Source organism: Sprattus sprattus (assembly GCF_963457725.1).
Source record: "Sprattus sprattus genome assembly, chromosome: 17".
Lineage (NCBI taxonomy): Eukaryota > Metazoa > Chordata > Actinopteri > Clupeiformes > Clupeidae > Sprattus > Sprattus sprattus.
Window position 1 is genome coordinate 30,430,408 of NC_137915.1, and position 22,608 is coordinate 30,453,015.

The 22,608-nt window shown below is 39.8% G+C and overlaps 1 protein-coding gene across 2 annotated transcripts; it reads right to left on the minus strand.

The window, feature by feature from the left end:
- Positions 1 to 2,164: 2,164 nt before the first annotated feature.
- Positions 2,165 to 17,488, minus strand: cdh19 (cadherin 19, type 2). 2 transcript variants are annotated; one of them, XM_080855326.1, is made up of 13 exons: positions 17,333 to 17,488; positions 16,410 to 16,472; positions 14,621 to 15,007; positions 14,204 to 14,498; positions 13,292 to 13,411; positions 12,731 to 12,898; positions 8,347 to 8,534; positions 7,353 to 7,606; positions 6,513 to 6,649; positions 4,957 to 5,078; positions 4,531 to 4,648; positions 4,159 to 4,410; positions 2,165 to 2,810 (listed from the first exon to the last, which is right to left on the minus strand). In XM_080855326.1, the coding sequence occupies exons 3-13, from the start codon at positions 14,822 to 14,824 to the stop codon at positions 2,308 to 2,310; spliced, it is 2,361 nt and encodes a 786-aa protein (XP_080711452.1). In that variant the 5' UTR covers positions 14,825 to 15,007; positions 16,410 to 16,472; positions 17,333 to 17,488; the 3' UTR covers positions 2,165 to 2,307. The 2 variants fall into 2 exon arrangements, with proteins under 2 accessions (XP_080711452.1, XP_080711453.1); XM_080855327.1 differs by lacking the exon at positions 16,410 to 16,472.
- Positions 17,489 to 22,608: the final 5,120 nt, after the last annotated feature.

The following is a 22,608-nucleotide window of genomic DNA, read 5'->3' on the forward strand; positions in this document are numbered from 1 at the left end:
TTGTTAACCCTGTCTCTTACTGTCTGTGGAAGAGGAGGTTGAAACTCTCAGCCCAGCGAGTCATTTATTTATTTTGATGCCACCGCCGTGTTACAGAAATATAGGGCCTGATTTACTAATATGCGAGCGCTGCTTAATCTGCGTTCGCAAATTAACGCACAGTGTTTTTGCGCATTTTCCGTGGTATTTATCAAACCACATCTGCACTGGTCACTGTGTGCTTACTCCGCCCTTTGAAGGGCCGGATTTACTAACATTGATTTGCGAACGCAGCTTAATCTGCGCCTTTGCCAGGCGCACATTAACGCACAGTGTTTTTGCGCATTTTCCGTGATATTTATCAAGCCAGATCTGCGCTGGGCAATCATTATTTAGAGCACCGTTAAAAGACGGGAGAAATTGCCTGCAAGTTACTGCCCACCATGGAGATTCGAGGAAGAAAAAACTAAGGTTCAGCGGAGAAGAGATATATTGGTTCACGTTCGCTCAATCATTGAACCTGATTCAATGGGTTACATTTTTGTTTTGTCCGCCATCACCTACAGCGAGATGTTTAAAAGAACACGATTATAAATAATATGCTATTGGTGGCATTAATGCATAAACTGTCTATTATAACAATATAGGTGTATACATGGCGAGATTAATACGTTCTGGGACATGGGTTCACTACAATATATCCCCACTGAAACAAATACATTTACCAAGTAGCCAGGCCTCTCCAAAATCACCGTTGCTCAATCATGAATAGATGGCACTATTCCGGAAGATAAAACTGTCATGGACAGACCACTACCACGTAAGTAATGGTCATGTTGGCATCACATATGACCTGGACATTCATTGAATATGTGTGCTTTCTGTTTCGGTAAACGTGTTCGTGGATTGAAGGTGTGTAGCAACCGATAACGTAATAACGGCCAATAACGTAATAACGGCCAATAACGTATTAATTTAAATGTAATAAAACCAATAACGTAATAAACTGCCAATAATGTAATAAAGTAGCTGAGCCAATAACGTAATAACTTTTGGCCAATAACGTAATAACTTATTACGTTATTGGCCGGTTATTACGTTATTGGCCTTGCATTAAAAAAAAACTTTGAAAATGTAATAACTGAGCCAATAATGTAATAACTGAGGTATCACTTAATTTTATCTTCAATATCTGGACAGAAAGTGTCCCACTTAGCCTTAATATTGCATCTTGCAACAGATGCTTAAATATCCGACCTTACAGATACCCCTCCACCCTCAACCCCCCCTCAACAGGAGGCCTTACAGGAGCAATTAAGAGTCATTTTGGATTAATATGTCACTCTTAGGGTTCTGTTATAGTACTCTGTGTATCCAACTCTGTGACCATGCAGGCGCTTTGATGGAGTCTTTCTTAGTTCTGCGTTGCAGTTTTCAGTATGGTATTGCAATTCACTGCCGGAACGCAAGGGGTTGCGGGAATTATCTGACCATCTCCATTGGTCTCAGTCGCCTCGACTGGTAACATTTTTTGGAGGCACACGTCGGGCTACCATAAGCGGAGCCTAACTTTTACTCTAGGATTCTAGAATCGGCCAAAACTGTGCTGGGGCCAGTCTGATCTACAAAGCGAAACAAATTGCTTGCAGATTCGGGTGGGTTCACCCAGGCTAGCACAAACACACACACACACACCCTGTTATTGCCCGAAGGGAAGCACACTAATAATCCTTTTGTTACCGAAACACAAATACACTGCAACCAGTGAATTAACCAAAGGTTGTGTAGGACTTTATAGGGTTATATAAAGGGGTTTATATAGGGTTTTTAATAGTACTTTCAACCATTTTTGGGTAGTGCATAACGAATCTCGTTTGAGTATCAAAAGGATAGTATTAAGTTTCATCCATTGTTGTCATACATGCTATATGTGCTCTAGGTTTGAACTACTGAATGAGACACTTCCACTTGGATGAATGAGACACTTCCACATGGATGCAATCCCTTCTACAAAAGATAGAATTGCTCCATAGTCTACAGTTGGAAAGCAACAACTGGGAGGAATATGTTACAAATGACACACTGACACAATTGAATTCATGTAATAACAGTTATATAGACATGTAATTGCTTCTCTAGAAATGTATAATACACTATTGGGAATAAAGAAATATAAACCATAAACATCAATGTCTACTGGCACAAAACATTATAAACGAGTCTTCTGATGATCTGGTGATCTCCCATCAGTCAGACTCCTATTTTCTCTCCTTTGGTTGAAGGTACTGGCATGAGGTCATGTCATTGATTAGCATTCACTCAAAAATCTCAGAAACTTGTCTCTTCTTCAGCCCCCCCCAGCCAGGGAGTGAGTCTCAGGAAGCGTGTGGTGGGCTCACTGGGTCTGTCAATGCCAGGCTCCATGCTGTAAGACTCGAGAGAGCTAAGGGACCCAGTGTCTGATCCCTGACCTTCAAAGGCATACGTCCGCAGGCAGTCAAAGGGAGGTGCATATGGGTCCTGGTCAGCCTCGTCCAGGCGGTCCATGATGAACTGCTGGAAGACGTCATCATCAGGGCCAATAAGATGGGAGTGGCGCAGAGACATACGAATGCTGGCAGCCACTTCGTCCCTGCGGAGCCGACACTCCCGACGCCTGGGATGAGGCCGCAGTGGGACCCTAGCCGGTCGGCAGTCATTCTGGTTGCTGTTTGGCTCAGAATACCGCAAGACTTTCTCAGAGTACTCCAAGGTTTCCATTTCGTCCACGGACAACTTCTCCTGTTTCCTCTTCCTGTGTCTCCTTACAGCAACGATTAGTGCAGAGAGAACTGGGGGGGAGAGGAAAGAAGCTTAAACACCACATAGAGAGTCAGATGATGGAGTTTAAACACCACATAGAGAATCAGATGATGGAGTTTAAACACCACATAGAGAGTCAGATGATGGAGTTTAAACACCACATAGAGAATCAGATGATGGAGTTTTAGGGCAAAATGAAGCAGTGCTGTGATCTGTACCTCAGCCTATCAAGCCAATTCAGTTTCTTAATGAGATGAGCCCAGTCATCAATCTCTCCCTTTTCAAAGCAATTTATTTTAACATACAAAATATGGACGTTTTACCATTTTATGATTTGAATTACTGAACTTTTTCAAAGAAAAGGCTTGGGTGTAATTTGTGGAATTTGCACCCTCCCGGCATCAATTCTGAACAATTACATGTAGGAAGAAAAAAAAAAAAAATGAACTGACTTGAACATTTTCTTCAAAGCACTCAGCAATGACAGAGATTCACTGAGGCTTTAGGTCACAAAGTCATGAACACATTCACAGTCAGCACAAGATCCCTTCTCTATGAAGCTCAAGGCACCAGTTTGAAACTAATGGGTCTTTTCATTGAACAAAGTGCATGTGTACAAGTGTTAGCTTGCAGATTATTTATATTAATATTTTATATGATTGGGACAGGGAACACACAAAGCAGCTGCGCATTATTAGACCCAGACCCATGAAAAGCACCCAAGGGGTGGCCTAATTACCCAGGACCCAAGTCCCATGACCACATCATAAAATACTGTTACTTTTAACAAAGCATTCAAAATTACTTGCACTAGAGTTAGGACTTGAATGACGGTTTATATTCATTATTATGCGTGGTTCTCTGAATGCACAGGCATGAAGCTAGCCTCAAAGACAGAAGCACAGTTACACACACACACACACGCACAATACTTGCCAGCTTACGTGATGGGGCACTGCATTATCTTTGACTAACACAAGGGCTCTGCTGAAAAAAAGGACTTGGTAACTCTTTTGGAGTGTGCGATATTAAGGACTACATTCTCAATTATCAACAGCACTCTATCTCAATTGTCCTTAATCATCCTTCTCCTTTCCTTGCAACAGATGGTGGACCTGCGAGCTGAACGGTCAACATTACTCTAAATCAAATTGGAATCATTAATGAGATGATCGCTGGCATGGCACAAGCCATGCAAAACACTCTTTTAATTGACACTAAATGAATAATACTCCTGAACCTTCCCGAATGTAGCACTTCACCATCATGATAGAACAAGATCACAATACAGAAAAGGAGAACAGAACACAAATCAATACCATATCATACTCTATTAAGACTACAATACCCACAATACCTCCTTCCCTTCTTTCTCACCTGCAAGTGTCGCCAGACAGACCAGAAGACCCATGAGACTCTGCAGGTTCAAACCCATGGAGAGGGCAAACGCCTCCACTCCACCAGACGGGCAGTGCCCACCTGGCTGGCAGGTGCACACACTGATGGTCAGGGTACTGGTGCTGGACATGGCGGGGGACCCACTGTCTGTCACCACTACTGGCAGGATATACTGGGTGTGGTCTTTCCTTGAGAAGGTGCTCCGACGAGCCAAGATTCCTGCAGTGTTGTCTGATCACACACATGGCGAGAGAGCTTACCATTGTTAGGATTAGTTATGTTCTGTCCTAAACAGCATTGAACACCATTAACAGGGATACAACACATTGTATTTCTGTTTACTTCACAAACCTTGGTTATCCCTGATTGTGAAGTTCGGGTTGGTGCTCTTTTCTGCAACCATAGAGAAGTAGAAAAGATGGCCTCCCATGGGGCTATCCAGATCAGTGGCGCTCATCATCTGAATGACCTAAGGAATATCAAAAAGAAACTCATACTACCATGAAACAAACATATCTTTACAAATGATCCATTTATAATCCATAACAACCATTTAACTCATGCATTTGAGAAAAAAAATTAGTAATAGCAACAGTTCAGACACCAGCTTGCAAATAAATCATGAATCAAAAAATCATTATTCATTGGAAGTCACTGAAAGAAGATTCAACTAAGCTTCATTTAATATACATTTTATATGTAAGACTGTTGTATTCATTGGGAAGGACAGGCTTATTGTGTGGACATTTGCATGATGTTCTGAGTGTAACTGTTCACCTCTCCTGCCTGTATTCCCTCACAGATATATGGCTGGTACTCCCTGGAGAGTTGTGGTGCATTGTCATTGATATCCAGCACTCTGATAAACACCTCCACAGATGACGATAAATAACTCTCCACTGAAATCAGAGGCAAAGCATCAGCACAATCATTAAACATAGAGTGTTTCCCTGACAGGGAATGTTCTTCCCGCTGCAGAGAAAATCACATCATCTCTGAAGATTTCTTTTTTTTGACAGGGCCCTATTTTAACGATCAGAAACGCAAGTAGGACAGCGCCAAACGCAAGTAGCTGTGTGGGCGGCTCTATGGCGCATTTCTCGCTTGTATTTTTTCAGTTACTAGCATTTGGTGCCAACATATTTGAAATAAAAGTCACAAAAACATACTTTCCGATGTTTTGGGTTCACCCTCACTGAATCACTAGGTTATGTATGCATGGTAATAATATTGCAATTTGCTCAAGCAATACTCTGGAGATGGCAATGGTTTGCTTACCTCATTATAGAGGAAGTAGCGCTTCTGTCAGGTGAGCTCTCCTCTCTCGTGCATTTGGGTTTAATGGCATCGGCACATGCAGTTCAACCTCACGTCTTCTAAAGTCCTCTAATCTATCCTCATTTATGTCATTGACACATCCATGATTCATGGCAATGTTGTGTATAACACAACATGCCACAAAGAATGCTGTGACTTTTTGAGGACTGTACTGTAAAGTACCACGTGACCCATACTTCTCCCAGAACGCCTGCTTAGCCCTCTCCTGGCTGTCGGGTGTGCGCAATGGACAAAAATTACGATTAACCGCAATTTAACTGGTACGTCAGCGAGTAAGTTTACAAGGTTACAACCGCCATTACAATTAACCTGAATCATTTGGGTCAATGTGTACGCTAGATGTATGCCTATTTTTAAAATATCTTGGATTTGAATATCACAATGATTTCTTCATGTGGTAAATACTTGATTTTCCTTGTAATTATATATGGCTTGTCAAAAAATTGGTGCAAATCTCTCGTGTAGACGAGGGGAGTAAAGTGTAGCCTATAGGTCCTACTGTACGGCCAAGCACGCACCCTTAAAATAGCGTCTGAATACGCGCCACAGACACAATGCGCCTCTGACATTAGACTAGTTTTTTTCTGGTCTACGGCGCACTGTTGTTTTGAAACTGCAAAATACCACTTGCGCCTGAGAAACGCCTTCTCTGTTCCGCCCCGCCCATTTCGGCGCAAATTCATTTCGACGCGCGCCTCTGGAGGGAAAATCCCGCTGTGCGCCGGGTGCAAAATAGGAATGATACATGCGTCGGTGACAATGTCAATTGCGCTGGGTGCAAGATAGGGCCCATAGTCTCCACCTACAAGCCGTAGAAAGAAACTTTGTATAACAAGGTGTGAAACGGGTAATACAGAGGTCTAGATAGCTTGCGCAGGTTTTTGATGTCACTGGCTTATATATGGTGCTTGTCATTCACTAGTGTCAGGGTTCAGACTGCTGTTGAGCTGAAGAAGCTTGAGAGCATGTCTTCCATAATAAGAGATTTGCCTCACTTGTCTCCTCGGCAGCTACTGTCAGATTGTGCCAGTCAGATGTCTCCCGGTCCAGAGGTTTGACCACACTTACAGTGCCATTGCTGGGGTCTATTCTGAAAACCCTCCTCACGTCACTGCTTTTGACAATGGAGTATCTGAATGAAAAAGCAACAGAGAAAGATCATATCCAGTTTATTGCAGAAAGCTATTTCTTTATGTTAGAGTGGTGCTTTTTGGACCTCAACATTAGGAGATGGCATACACTGAACATCTACAAGGAAGGAATGAAGGAATGAATACATGTAATGCAGGTCTAGAGACTGGTCTACTTAAAGGGTAGTTAAAGGTTTTATTTAAAAATGTTATCATCTTAAAGATGTTTTTGTTGAGATGTTAGTTGAAGTTTGCTCCTATTCACAGGACTAGAATTAAAGGTTTTCAAACAACCCTTTTATGAGGGACAGATGAATACTGAAACAATGATGAATACACTTCTAATCTAAAAAGGTAAACTTCTCTGAAACCTTTTTAAGTGAAACCTGGTTCTGTCAACAAAAAAAACATATGAACCACCTGTTTTTTTAAACCTCCATATCTTTGAAACACTTCAAACCCAGTTTTGAGCATCCTTCTTGTATTCTTTCTTTTATTTTCTACTGGGTTGTTACATCTATTGATGTATTCTTTATCAGATTGTAAAGAGATTTTCAACTTCTACTCGACTGCCAACCTTTCATTGTTCCTTCCCCAGTATCGCTCAGGCCTTTGCCTTTCTGACCATGAAACAGAATAGATTAGTAAAACATAAATCCTGGTTATCATTTAGCATAGAAAAAAAACATATTTTGTTTCACTCACTTGATTGGATTATTGGCTGCATCAATGTCTCTTGCATTGACTGCTCCAACTTGTGTTCCCACAACTGCATTTTCTGGAACTTTCCATTCATAGATCAAAGCACTAAATACAGGTGGCTCATCCACATCTTCTACCATTATTTTCACTGTCGTTCTGTCGCTGAACTCATAGACACTGAGGTAGCGTGTGTCTAAATGGTCATTGATAGCCTCCACACGAATAGCAAATCGCCTCTTGCTCTCATAGTCCAGTGGCTATAACAAGCAGAATAACAACAGTTTTACACTTGATTGCAGTCCTGAAAATATTCTGAAATACATTATTGGACTTCACATTTATTTAATCTACCTGATATAATTTGATTTGCATAATATGCATGTTCATCGTGATATTTCAACATGCTGTAAGTGGTGTTGGGAAGGAGTTAACTGTGAATTGATACAGTTTTTAAGGTACATCAAGGCCATTTTTCAGAAACCCTTCATTCATAGATGATGACCACACCAGCTTTTACTTGACCACGTGTGGATTTCAATAAACAACATCGTGCCTGTTAAAGACAGTTTTTCAACAATTACCATGTCCCCCAAAGGACTTGAGAAAAGTCAATCACTTCCATTCCAGAACAAGTACAATCCATCAACATTAAATTCTCTCTCGCTCATGCCTTGAGTGAACAGCATATCAGAACTTATGAAACCAATTTTGTGAAGGGCACAGTCAGTTCCTTGGGAAACTCAACAGGAGAGAAACACTCTTCAAGAATAGGCTGAGCCAATTTTGTCTGGTGCAGCTTTAAAGACAATGGAAGAATAAACATGATGGGAAGACCCAATCACAATATCACATCTACACATTTAGTATTAGAAGGTAAACCATGCTATAAAAACAATACATAAATACATACATAGTATTTATGACTAAAGTATGCTTGATCTATCTGAATTAAATGCAAAAAGGCTCAAATATCCATGTGGTCATTTCTGAATCTCACCATGGCCAGGTGAATCACCCCCTCCTGGGTGACAGGATCAGTTCGAATCTTAAAGGTGGAGCTTTCCTCCAAGTCCTCCAGGCTGTAGTTTATTCTGGCATTCACACCAACGTCTCCATCATCTGCCATGATCCTCCCCACTATTGTGCCCAGCACAGCTGACTCTGCCACCACAAATGTGTAGAGGCCTGTAAAGAGAAGGACAGACTGTGAGTGAAGAATGTTATGGCAATTTTGCTCTATTGAAAATGCACACAAGGTCTTCCCTTTATATGTGAAAAGCTTTATCAAATGAAGCTGCTAGCAGCGATGAGGGGACTTAACAGCCCAGAGTCGCCATGGAAGCTTCATGTCATTTCGTCAAGGACATGGCCGTAAGCACTCACAACAAGTTTCATGTCAATTCACCAAAGATTGGCAAGATATGAGCTCACTTCTTGTTTGGTGTTATAGCTGCAAATTTCGATTGGCTGTAACAGACCAACTGTTTCAAAAAAGTAAAGTGAGGCTTGTGAGGCTTGGTCAGGAGAATTTGTAGCTGTCAATAAAATCCAATATGGCAACTGCAACAATTAGGTCAACATGACAATTTGCCATTTCTGGGCCTTGACCTCCCATGGAATTATTTTAGGCAACTCATTTTTTTAGGGGCTGCCATAGAAACCCCAGGAGAAGATGATTCAGGTGATTCAACACAGGATACAGCCCTCAATTCCACTAAACATAACTAGTAAGTTGTCTTGTATTTTGGCCATTTATTTTGTTAGTTGTACTGTCACATTTTTGTGAATAGAGACATATTCTAGCAATGTTTAGTGCAATCTAATTTTAAGTTTAATGTGTTTCTCAATAATATCATACATTCAATAGTTAGGAGTGTTCCTGCACTTTTACCTGTGCCTCAGTTTTGTCTGATTGCGTGATTATTTCATACAATATTTACTGTTTGTATTTTTTGTGCATAACTGTGCGTTAGACCTTGGGGCTCTCAGCTGTAACGTTCTGAAAACTATGGACAAAATATCAAACACATTCTGAGAACTATGGGCCAATTTTTGAACTCATTCTGAGAACTATGGGCAAAATACCAAACAGTCATTTGTATAAGGGGAAAGTATCTCCAGCACAATACGTTCCAAAGTAGTTTTTCTAGCAGTGACTGCTATAAATATCAGGCATAAAATAAGGGATATGTCTTTGATCATTCTGTTCATAATAATACAGTTTTTTCCTATCGTTTTAGTCAATTTACCTAAACCATGTTCACTTTCCCAAAACACTTAACACATTGGGCATACCAGTAGACCATGTCAACCAAACTGTGGATACTTGCCCCTATGCTTAGACACAAATGCTGGCAATGACACCTTCTTCCAAAATTCATGGCTACCTGTCCCAGCCAATGTTCACTCCTGGCAAAACGCTGTGCAACTACAGCATATTTTACCAATGTTTAGATACTCTGTTCAAAACAGTTAACTTTCAGTTCAAAACCTTACTTATCAGTTATTACTGTAAGATCACTGTAGATGGAAAGATGCTGCATTTGGACTGACAAATTAAGTAACTGTATATGTTTGAATAAGAAAAAATATATTTTTATTTTAGCAGATAGTTTATTTATTTTATTTTAATTATTACTATGTTTGTTTTCCTGTGCACCATAGTTCTTAGTGTTCTTCCTTTTTTGAAATACAGCTAGACAGGCAAAATTTAGCAACTTTAGTGATTGTATGGGATATTCTGGCCTTTCACAACTCCCGCCAAGACACAGGGTGGTTTGCAGCGCATCCTAGGATGGTGTCCCTATTCCTGCCGCCGTACTCTCCTTTCCTCAACCCCATTGAGATTTTTTCTCCGCATGGAGATGGAAGGTCTATGACCAACGCCCAAAGGACCAGATGTCCCTTTTAGAGGCAATTGCTGCTGGGTGTATGGACATAGCCCCCGAAGACATCCAGGCCTGGATAAGGCATGCACAAAGATTTTATCCACGATGAATGGCAAAAGAAACCATATGTTACGATGTTGACGAAAATCTGTTGTGTTGGTGATTTGTTTCTTGATCAAATACAGTACATGTAATACGCAATCCCCCCCCCCCAAAAAAAATCTTATTTTAGGGTTTCTGATAAAACACTCATTTACGTACTGTATTTGCAATTACAGTAAAGTAAATTTACAACACTTGTCAATTGTGACATCTATTGTGAGAGGGAAACCGACATATGAACACTGTCAGCAGATTTTTGGCTTGGATTGACATAATTCAGCATTTTAGAATTATTTGTTTACTGTCATATTACAAACTTTATTACTGTAGTCCAAAGAAGTTTTTTTCTGTGTTTTTAATCTTTTTTCAATGCAACACTACAGTAAATCTATGCCAAACTGGAGGACACAGCAACATTTTATATACAGTCCTGCTCATCATTATTGGCACCCCTAGTAACTATGAGCAAACAGGCTATGAAAAAATATGTCTTTGATGTTTATCCTCTTGGTCTTCCACTCAAAATATTCACAAAAATCGTACCTTTTCATTGAAGTAAAATTATTGAAAAAAAAAAAACTGTTGACATTAAATAAATATTTTTTCCCAAAACATGTGGCACCCATAGAAAAATCTTATACCGTAATTGAAATCTAAGGAGGATGATTCGACTGGCAAAATAATCTCCAAGGATCACAGCTGGAGAATTGCAGACATTATTTGAGTCTTGGGGTCACAAAGTCTCCAAAACTACCATCAGATGCCACCTACATCACCACAGGTTGTTTTGGAGGGTTGCCAGAAAAAAGCCTCTGCTGTCAATCTGCTGTCAATCAAAAACAAACTACAGTGCCTACAGTTTGCCAAATGTAAGTCAGACTTTACTGTAATGGGACCGAGTTATATGGTCATATGAGACCAAAATTAAGCTTTTTGGCAACAAACATCAAAGGTGGGTTTGGCGTTGACAGAAAGATAGCCATACAGAAGAGCACCCCATACCCACTTTGAAGTATGGTGGCGGATCTCTGATGTTGTGGGGCTGTTTTTCTTCCAAAGGCCCTGGACATCTTGTTAGGATACATGGTATCATGTACTCCATCAAATACCAGCAGATATTAAATAACAGCCCCCCTCTAGGAAGCTTAAAATGGGCCGTGGTTGGACCTTCCAGCAGGACAATGATCTAAAGCATACCTCAAAATCAACACAAAAATGGTTCACCGACCGCAGAATAAAGGTTTTGCCATGGCCATCACAGTCCCCTGACCTTAACCCCATAGAAAATCTGTGGGATGAGCTGAAGCCGAGTCTACAAGCGTTGACTTCAGAATCTGAAGGATCTGGAGAGATACTGTATGCAGGAATGGTCTCAGATCCCGTGCCATGTGTTCACCAACCTCATCACGCATTAAAGGAGAAGACTTAGAGCTGTTATCTTGGCAAAGGGAGGCTGCACAAAACATTTAATCATGGGGTGCCAATACCTGTGCGCACATGTTTTGGAGAATAATATTTATTTAATGTAAAAAAAAAAAAATCTTTCAATTATTGTACCTCAATGAAAAGGTAAGATTTGTATGAATATTTTGAGTGGAAGACCAAGAGGATAAACAGCAAAGATATTTTTTCATAGTCTGTTTGCTCATATTTACTAGGGGTGCCAATAATGGTGAGCAGGACTGTATGCAATTGGCAATGCTTCAAGATGTTAGTGTTTTTTAGGTCATTGTGTTCTGAGAGGAAACATGTGTTAAGTTATGGCAGCATTGGTTGTGGTGTGGTTGTTGTAGTGCATTTTGCACCAAAGGTTAACAGATATGCAGAGGTGTGTGTCTCTAAAGCCCACTGTGTTAAGTGATAGGGAAAAGTGACCATGGTATGGGTACATGACCTAAAACGATAGGAAAAAACTGTAATCAGCACAGGCAATATTGGACTTATTTCACCTCATGAAAAACTATTACTGAGCAAATTTGAATGACATCATAGCCCACTATATTCAAATGATATAGTCTCCTATTTGTATCCAACCCTGCTGTAGTATATCCCCTATCATCTATATTCAATTCAATTCAATTCAATTCAATTCAATTCAATTGTATTTATATAGCGCTTAAAACTATTGAAATGATCTCTACGCACTTACAGTAACAAAGCCTAGAGTCTTAAACCCCTAGAGCAAGCACTAAGAGTACTTGGGCAAGGACAAACTCCCTTTTTACAGAAATAATCCTCAAACAGAACCTCTAATTAAGGGGGGCATCTGCTTGGGGCCAGCCGAACAGAGAGATAGAGATAGTTTGGGATGCAAATGCAAATGCATGGAATGACACATTTCACGGGGAAAAGCATACTCAACCATAACAGTGAAATCTTGGGAGAACTTACTGTGTTGAAAGGTGGGCCCATTGTCATTGACATCTGATAAACTGATGGTCACTGTTGTTGTGGCTGAGTGGCCACCATTTAAACCCATCATGTCTTTGACCTGAACCACTACCAGGTACCTCTCTCTGGCTTCACGGTCCATGTTTGGCCAAGATGTAACAATTACTCCTTAAAAAGACAAGACAGAGGTATAATGAAGTCAATAAAAGACAGAAGTTTTGGTTAATCACAGAGTAAAATCACCAACCTGGAAAATTCCACCAACTTTGACTGATGCACTAATGTTGCAACACCAATTCTCCTGGCCTTCAAACCGTTAGAAAACTTGCTTAACAGTGTGCGAGTAGCTGGAGGTCAAGACCAAATTCTAAGAGCACATCCCCAAAGTTGTTTTTGTAAAGCTTTTTCTCCAATTAAGGTCTTTAGAGGCAAAAGCTTAGGTATTTAGTTTGAAAAGCTTAACTTTAATACATTTTCCTTTAACCTAAGTGTGCAAATGGCCTTCCTGTCGATGAAACAAAACCTCGACTGCCATTCTTAGTGAGTTGAAGGTTAACTCACCTGTCTTTGGTTCCACTGAGAAGTATGGCTCCCCCTGCAGGATGGAGTAAATGAGTTTGGCATTGTTTCCTGCCAGCGGATCATCAGCATCCGTTGCTGTTACCCCAACTACTGTTGTACCTAACACACATGGGCAAATACAACAGTATCAATCCATTGCTTTTGAACGTGTGTGCATGGTGTGTGTGTGTGTGTGTGTGTGTGTGTGTGTGTGTGTGTGTGTGTGTGTGTGTGTGTGTGTGTGTGTGTGTGTGTGTGTGTGTGTGTGTGTGTGTGTGTGTGTGTGTGTGCGTGTGGTGAGGATGCCTTGATTATGTTAAATCTTTGTCTTTCAACCAGACTCTACTGTTAACAGTCTGTCCTTTTTCTCCAAGCATTCTGCTGTCCCACTCCTCATGTCCCCTCTTTCTCTCTCTCTCTCTCTCTCTCTCCCCCTTTCTCTGTAATTCTTTTTCTCTCTTACTTTATATCTCTCTCCCTCTCAGGTGCAGTGCAAGCACAATTTGATTTATTGCAATAAAGACATTATGCCACAGAGGCAGATTACAAATAAATTGAAATGGTAATGTGTGTGCCAATGGTAATGATAGCTATATTTAAGTAGAAATAAATCATATCCAGGCAAGCAGTGTGGTAGTATGATATCTCAAGAAAATGCATTTAACCACCAGCCTACTGAAATAAAGTGGAAACGCCAAGAACTCGGACTCCAAGGCTGGGATGACTATCAGAAATATTAAAGAGGATCTGCTTTAAAAGATATATTGCTATATTGTATTCATGTGAACCATTTCAGTTATATTCAGTCATATAAACCGCTGACTTTGTTATAAGCATCGGATTTACTATAGTTCTTTGCAATGGTTGTATGATTATTAAATAAAAAATGAAAAACACAATATCCAGACCTACCCATTTGGCACATTTCAGGAATGCTGGAAACATAAGGTTCATTCTGGAAAACCGGAGCATTGTCGTTAATGTCTTTAACTTTGATTATGAACTCAGACTCGGGCTCTACGGGCTGCTCTGTCCTCCTGTCGATGGCCTGGGCCTGGAGGATGTAGAAGGCCTTCTCCTCCCGGTCCACGACCTTCAGTGAGCTGATTTCACCTGTGTACTCATCGATTTGAAAGATCTCCCCAGCCCCCTCTCCAGACAGAACATATTCGATTCCAAAGTCCCCCGTATCAGAATCAGATTTGAGCTGTTGACAGGGAGACAAACAGAGTAATATTAGTAATATCCATCTCATTAGTAATACCCACGCCATATGCATTCGGTTCAGGCTTGACAATGAAGGAATGGGATTGAAGGTGAGTACAGCACCTTGCCAATGACTCGTAGAATAGGGTCTTCTTCCTCCACAAACAGCTCATTCCAGACCCAGCCCCGTTTGAGACGTGGGTGAGGGGCTAGATGACTCGTGGTCGACTGTAAGATGTAAACACTGTTTGGAGCTCCTTCATCAGCCAGCACAAAGCTGCGCAGCAGGGAGGCGATGACCACCATAAGAAGGACAGCGCAGTCCATGGTTTCTTCTTTTGACTGATCCTACTCTTGGTCTTGACACTGGATAGTTTATAAAGTGTCCTTTAATTCCAGTGTTTAATTATTATGTTTTTGTGGATCCTCATGATAATTTTCGAGTGTGAAGTTGAGGCATATGTTCCTCTGTGTTGCCGCACTTCTGGTCTGCTTCTGTGGCTTCTCATTCTATATTCACAACACAGGAAAACAACATACAGCCAACCCATTAATTATTAGGCTGAACATCCGTGTGGTGAACACCCTATTTAGTTTAGTGTATTGAGCCAGTTTACATACTCATAGTCTCTCTCCTTGCAAATGCTGAGTAGTTGCATCATGTTGAAATCTAACCTATGAAGGTTTCTTGACCTTCTTTGAGAACAGAACTATGCTTTGTGTTGCAGAGGAAGAGGGTTTTCTGAAAGCATTCCTGCAGTATGACGCAGAGTTTTCTAGCTGAGAAATGCAAACTTGAATCATTTAAATTAAAATGTGTGTGTGTTTGTGTTCATATAGCCTTGCGAATGTGTGTGTGTGTGTGTTCATATACCATTGTGAATGTGTGTGTGTGTGTGTGTTCTTGAACATTGCGTATGCAAATGTATAACAGCCCAGGGCTCTTAGATTTCGCCCTCAACGAAGAGTTCCTCAGTTGTAGAAGAAGAGAAGAGTTCCTCCGTTGTGATTTGCTTTGGATAAAAGTCCCTGCCAAGGGTTAATCTCAGTATTTGCTGGTATATACTGTATATATATATATATAAATCAACACTATCATTTCAAATTGTCTAAAAATACTAAACATGTACAGTCCTGTGACACATTCCACTTTTTGTTACGCAACAAGAGAATTAGGTTTTGAGAGGAAAAATTAAACAAATTGAATTAATATAAATACTAGTCTGAGTGAAATCTTTAAATTTAATTAATAGTAATACTAGTCTGAGTGAAATCTTCAAATTGAATTAATAGTAATACTAGTCTGAGTGAAATCTTTAAATTGAATTAATAGTAATACTAGTCTGAGTGAAATCTTAAAATTGAATTAATAGTAATAATATTCTGAGTGAAATCTTAAAGATGAATTAATAGTAATAATAATCTGAGTGAAATATTAAAGATGAATTAAAAGTAATAATAGAGTGAAATCTTAAAAATGAAAATGTACTATCGGGTGCCACTCTAATATTTAGTCAGAAATGTCAACTTTAAATTCTGAACATAGATTACATAAATTCTTATTATATTAAAAGCCATTGCTGTTTAAAATTAATATTAAAATGGGCTTCTCTCTTATTACCAACTGATTGTACTTGTTTAATCTCATGACACAGATTGCCTTCTAGCCCTATTGTATTGTGTCACGATGGCAAAAAAACAATTACTGATGGCCAATTTCCTTTTGAAATTCAATTTAGTTACAGAATGTGAGGCTGTGTACGTGTTTATGTGTGTGAGTTTGCCTTAACATATTTATATCTTCACAGCTTAGGGAGTGACATTCCAATTAGTGACCACTGAATCGTGAGCTAATGATGAGCTTTCATAGGCTTGCCAAGCACACATCATGAGACCAAAATTTAGAACTTACTGGCGTATTGGGGGGAAAACTCAGCTGTCAACCGCAAGCACATCAGAAAAGACGAGGCACCATCTGGAGAAGAATGTTTCAGGGATTCAGCTGAGCCTTTACAAAGCACTGATTAGAGAGAATTGCATCTTACAATCTATTTTTAATACATTTCACTTTTAAGATCTTTCAGAAAGCATTATATTACATGTTTACATTCAGCAGACTGTATTTTATACCTGAATCCCTTTCCTTCCCTTACATTTTGTATCCTCCTTTTTTGCTTTTTTTATGTAGTTTGTATAGAAGTTGGGTGGCATGAAATATTAAATAATCCTTAGTGGCAAATATCATTATTTGTCTGGGATTTGTGTGGGACCTTACTGGATTCTCAAGACTGTACCATGGATAAATATCATTGTAATGAAAAGGTCTCAGCTTGTTTATTCATCAAGTGTTGAACAAGGGAGACATATACGACATCATACAAATGAGCAGTTTGTAATTGGTCATTTGGGGGCTTTATGTTTGGGTACAATCTTGTTATGCTTGAAAAGATAATGACAACAACTTCTATTTAAGTGGAACCACGTATGTCCCCCGCAACACAATCATACGTCCCATGGTAAAAAGAATAAACAAACAAACAACCTTCTTCCCAGAAAAGGAGGATGTCTGCTTTTACCTATAAGTATTTACCCTCTGTTTGGCTTGACAATCTATAGAATTCTGTTGAGTGGACATATGCCTTTTTTTCAATATCTTTGACTAATTTGAGTGATATTGACATTTAGTAAATTATGGTAACTATGTAAATTAAAATAAATTGAACAGAGTGAAAAAAGAAAACATCTCTATTGTGAAGTTAAGTTAAAAGATGTGGACCACATGAACTAGCTGTGGAACCTCATCACTGAATTACAAGATCAAACAAAAACACATACCTTTCTGATGAATTCCAACTCTTTTGGAGACATTTTCATGTATTATCACAATCACACATCATCATCCGTCTCTTATATTTCCAGAAGATGAGGGATATAGGCTAAGTTTAAGTGAAGAGGGATAATGTTGACTAGTATCCCTATCCCAACCAACTAATGACCTCTCCTTTCCTCTCTCTTCGGCTGCTATTTTCCCCCTTCTCTACAACTTCTCGGGAAGAACAAACACTGGTGCTATTGTCTTGACTCCTATCTCCACCACACTGCAAACACTAAAGGCCTTCATTCTGATGCGAATGACCCAGGCCTGAGATACAAATGGATTTCTATGTTTTCTCTTGTCCCCGGAAGACAATAGAGCTCTTATGAGAGTGCTGCTGGTAAGGCAGGATGGCAATCCATGGAAGGCAAGCATTTCTATGAATGATAATGGGCTACAGTCTGTTCCTGACATTTAGTCCAGAGAGGAACTCTCTGCATAACTTTTGGCTTGGTTTGATACTGAAATAAAAATAGAGGGGCTCTACCATCTACATTCCTTTAAGATGTCTGGAGGAAAGGAGTGTCCGAGCAAGTGATGAGTAAGTGACGAAACCTGTGGTGTAAAGGGAAACGCTTGTTATAAGGTACTCTGTTGGCCATTTACTTGTTATAAGGTCATTCTGTTGAAAGCAGTGCATATCAACTGCACTCTGTTGAACAGAACAGAGCAAATGAGGTGAACAAGCTGATATAGCAGAAGAATTCAAATGGTCTCTGTGGAAATGTACATGAAAGAACATCAGCAGAGGCCACTGTAGCAACAAGCTACTGACAATTAACCATGATAGGAGTCCGCTGAGCATGGGAAGCTTAACAATGTTGTGTTAGTGTCTAGACATACAGTGTCTGCGATGAAAGACCATGATATGAATTGCATTACATCTTGTGCTTCATTAAATCAAAAGCATTAGCATAAATTAGCCATTTTTAATCCCTTGCAAATACAACTCTTTGGGTAACACCTACATTACAACCATCCTAAAATCCACTTGATTTTGAGGTTCTTTCTAATAATGAGCCCATCATACTCATCTAACGCACACTCATACTCATCTAACGCACACTCAAGCCAATCATACTCATCTAACGCACACTCAAACCAATCATACTCATCTAACGCATACTCAAGCCAATCATACTCATCTACCGCACACTGAAGCCAATCATACTCATCTAACGCATACTCAAGCCAATCATACTCATCCAACGCATACTCAAGCCATACTCATCAGGCCAACAAATGGCAAATTATCAATGCCAGAAACATGGATGGCCTCTTAAGGTATACATAGGAAGGGTCCTCTTTAGGTATAAACAAAAAGGGTTCTCTTAAGGATACATAGAAAGGGTCCTATTAAGGTATAATTAAAAAGGGTCCTCTTAAGGATACATAGGAAGGGTCCTCCAATAGGAACTCCATATGTTTGGTTTAACATACTCTGATGGGTTGATTTGGAAGGCAGGATGCACATATGAGAGACTCCAGCTATATGTCTTCTTTTTGTGTGTTTAACCCAGTCGTAGCATACTGTACTGTTGTGTGTACCACTTAAGACTATGAGATGTCAATATTTCCTTAAAGGTACAGTCCTTGATCCTTTTGATGGGAGTCAGCAGAGCATCTAAAAACTGTTTACTCTTGTTTAACCTCATTCATGTGCTGGTCTAGTAAGTGTGTGAGAAGAAGAAACTTCCGCTGTATTGTGCTCAGTCTTAAGCTTGAAGAAAGAAGGATTTGTCATTTCTAACTGCTGATTAGTTCTTGGTGTGAACTCCATGGCTCCTATTTTGATACCATATCAAACAGAGAAATGTCAGGACCTGTGCTGTGACATTTAGAGCCTCCATTGTAGACTGTGTCTAATTGAGCTTCCCTCATTATAATGATGGAGAATACGCCTGCAGCCATGAAAAGAACATCACAGTATTATACAGGCAGGAGATTTCCATTACACTTCTTGCCCTTCATATGATAAGAAAACAGCAATCCATTCATCTATCTCTCTGTCGACCCATCCGTCTACTGTGTGCCTTTCTGATTCAGAAGATAAAAAAGGAATTACTTCAGTAAGATATGAAACAATGTTTTTGTTTGGATGAACAGTATAGAAGGGTTGTAAGGCATTTCAGAGTAGCAACATTCTCCCAGGACCCAAAACTGTGGGCTGTTTGCTGAGCTGGCTTCTTATAAGGCCTCCTCTGCTGCTGGAATCTGAAGACAGAGGGGGCTGAATGGAGGTAAGTGTGCAGTGGTGGGGGTCTGCATCACCCTGGTGAGTGATGAGGGATGTTCAGGAAGGCTTTAGGCTTGTAAGACAGAATCATGAGACAAAGTGCACAGCTGTGGAGCTCCAGGGTGTCAACAGCTTTGGGCTTTAATGATAAACGCCCTCAATAACAGGCGCAAACAGAACAGATCCTCAGTGTGGCTCCCTGCCCACACCTCCACATCATGTGTCAATTGAAGACATTTATATTGTATGCTCAGCCACATGCAGAAACTCTTTGCTTTGCAACCAAACCCAGCCAGAAGAGGCCCACGTCAGACTCGCTGTGTGGAAATGGGGCCTGTTGCAATATCATTGGAATTTCAATCATGCCGCAGCTTTAAATGCAGGGTGAATTTCCCATTCAAAATGCATGTTTCCTCATATCCTCTTTGGCCTTTGTCTCTTCCACCACTGGTAGCTTGTGAGCTGAATGCCAAGGGCTAATTTTAAAATTGCTTTCTTTTGCTCAATGTTAAGCATTCAGTGATAATTAAAAAAAAAATATGTAGAATAGAATGAAATGACACGATAACACTATAAATAAAATCATATCTTGGAGAGGCAAGAACAGGGGTAACACACAGTATTTCTAGAATTGGTTTAAATTGTCAACAACCATCAACCTGGAAAATCTCAGGTTGGCATAGCATGGCCTGGGATATCTTTACTCTATTGGAATTCTGCTTTTAGAATAACCCTTTCAGTCAACGCAAAATATGTTCTGTTTTATCTTTTTCAATAAAATACATGTGTATGTCATCTCCATATGGACTTAAGACACATTATATATCTAAAGATGTCTGTTGTTATTCCTCTGCTTACAGTGAAAAAATAATAGACTAAAAGGTGAGTAAAGTAAAATGTAGCTAGTAAATGTAACTAATGCGTCACCAATTTTACAAAGTGAGCAGAAGTTAACTATAGATACAGTACATTGCCATCAAAATGCATTACCCATGTATTGGACTGGAAAGAGTCAGGCAGAGCTGCTGTTACATCACTGTTCATTTTTATGGATCCCTTTAAGTCTTTTGGTTGAGCTGAAGGCTTTATTGCCTGGCCAGTAGTCACTAGTGGACCAGGAGCCAAAAACATTTCCACTGCTATGTACTAAAATCACGCAAACACTCTTAAAGTAATCATATCATAGACTTCAGTATTTTACACAGCACATTTATTCCCCTTAGACCGAGAGAGACTTGTTTTGCAGCTGTATCTTTTAAATATTAGATATGCAGCAGCCTCAGAACTCTGATTGGCAAATTGCTTGCACTGTATTTAGGTAATGCCGTAAAGCTTTCAGTAAATAGACAGGTATTTTTCCTTGAATCACTTAATCACTTAACCAGTGTTTATTGAAAACGTTTTAAAAAGACATTTATTTCACATGAAACACATAATGTAAACATGAAATTAGATTACCAGATATGGAATTGAAAAAACCTGTGTATTAGCTAGCAAGCAAGTCAATCTACCTAGCTAGCTTCTATTTGGGTATAGAGGTTGGTGAGTCTAAATATTGTCCATATGCGTAGATATGGAGTGGTGGGGGTGAGGAGCAATATTTCCACTTCCATCAGCAATTGGAACATGCTATAAGGGAGATAGAACATTTTTGTGAGTAGACATCAATTTCAGAAACAGATAGGGAGATACCTTTGGGTAGTAGATTTAACAGTAGGCAAATATGGCTATTTTATCAGTGTTATTATAGGCATTAGCAATATGATATGAAAGGAGAGAGAGAGAGAGGAAGAAGATATGTTAAGTTATGCTGGCATTTAGCATTTTGTTCGGTTTGGTACATATGGAGATTTTAGTCGTAAGCTTTGTTAGGGTTGCAGGGTACACAGCAGTGCCCAATTGGCTGGTGACAGTCGCAACACGCGTCAGTTGTAGTTCCACGTTGGTGGAATGACCTGCCTAGCACTACCAGAGCAGGAGCGTCCCTCCCTACCTTTAAGAAGCTCTTGAAGACCCAACTCTTCAAAGAGCACCTCTCTTCCTAAACTGGCACCTTGGCTCAACCTGCACTTAAGCAGCAACAGGCCCGCACTTTTTTTTAAAATTCTTTCTATGTCGTTTTATAAGCAGTATTTATTGTTACACCAGGTTTTTAATGCTCTTAGCTTGATTGTTCTCTCCCTTGTACGTCGCTTTGGACAAAAGCGTCTGCTAAATGACTAAATGTAAATGTAAATGTAAATGTAAATGTAAATGTAAAAATATGCTGTACCCGGGATCCGTAAAGGCCCTCCTTCACGTTACAACATACGCTGTTTGTAGCCCAGTTTTGGTGATTAAGGGGGTATTGCATGTGTTTAGATATGTTTAGTTATGCTGGCATTTAGCATTTTGTTTGGTTTGGTACATTATGGAGATTTTAGTCGTAAGCTTTGTTTGTTGCACGGTACACAGCCCTGCCCAATTGGCTGGTGACAGTCGCAACACGCACCGTATGCTGTACCCTGGATCCATAAAGGATAGCATCAAATGATGTACATCAGTAGAAAGTTTTTCCAAAGACAAATATACGATTCGTCAATCAAGAAGGGGTGAATTGCAGCAAAATTGCGCACAGAATTGTTATTTGTGGATTGACCATCACTTTAAAGTGGATAGATTGGTTAAGAGAGACTGCAATGCAAGAATCATACAAAGGTATCTGTCCATTCAAACATACAGGTTTTCCATCCAAGACTGAAGACTGCATGCCATCCATCAAAAGGGTTGTATGGGCACAAATATGCCACTTAAATTTGGTTTGTTGTGGGAGAGTGGAGGAAACTATCCCAGCCAAGGGCCAGGGGACCTGTAGAATATTACATTCATTCATTGATCATCTTTCTTCTTCTGAGTGTGCTTCAAATCACATTAGTGTTGCTTAAGTGTAAAGTTATTGGATTGCACATTTGTAGGTTTATGTAATATTTGTTTATATATATATAAATATATATATATATA

Bases quoted from the DNA above. Each gene is read 5' to 3' on its own strand.
- cdh19 (XM_080855327.1), bottom strand. From the start codon at position 14,824: ATGGACTGCGCTGTCCTTCTTATGGTGGTCATCGCCTCCCTGCTGCGC. The intron at 14,499-14,620 runs GTGCTGTACTCA...CCCTGTCAACAG, and splicing joins TTCTACGAGTCATTGGCAAG to CTCAAATCTGATTCTGATAC. The intron at 4,411-4,530 runs GTTTGTGAAGTA...GTGTGTGATCAG, and splicing joins CACAATCAGGGATAACCAAG to ACAACACTGCAGGAATCTTG.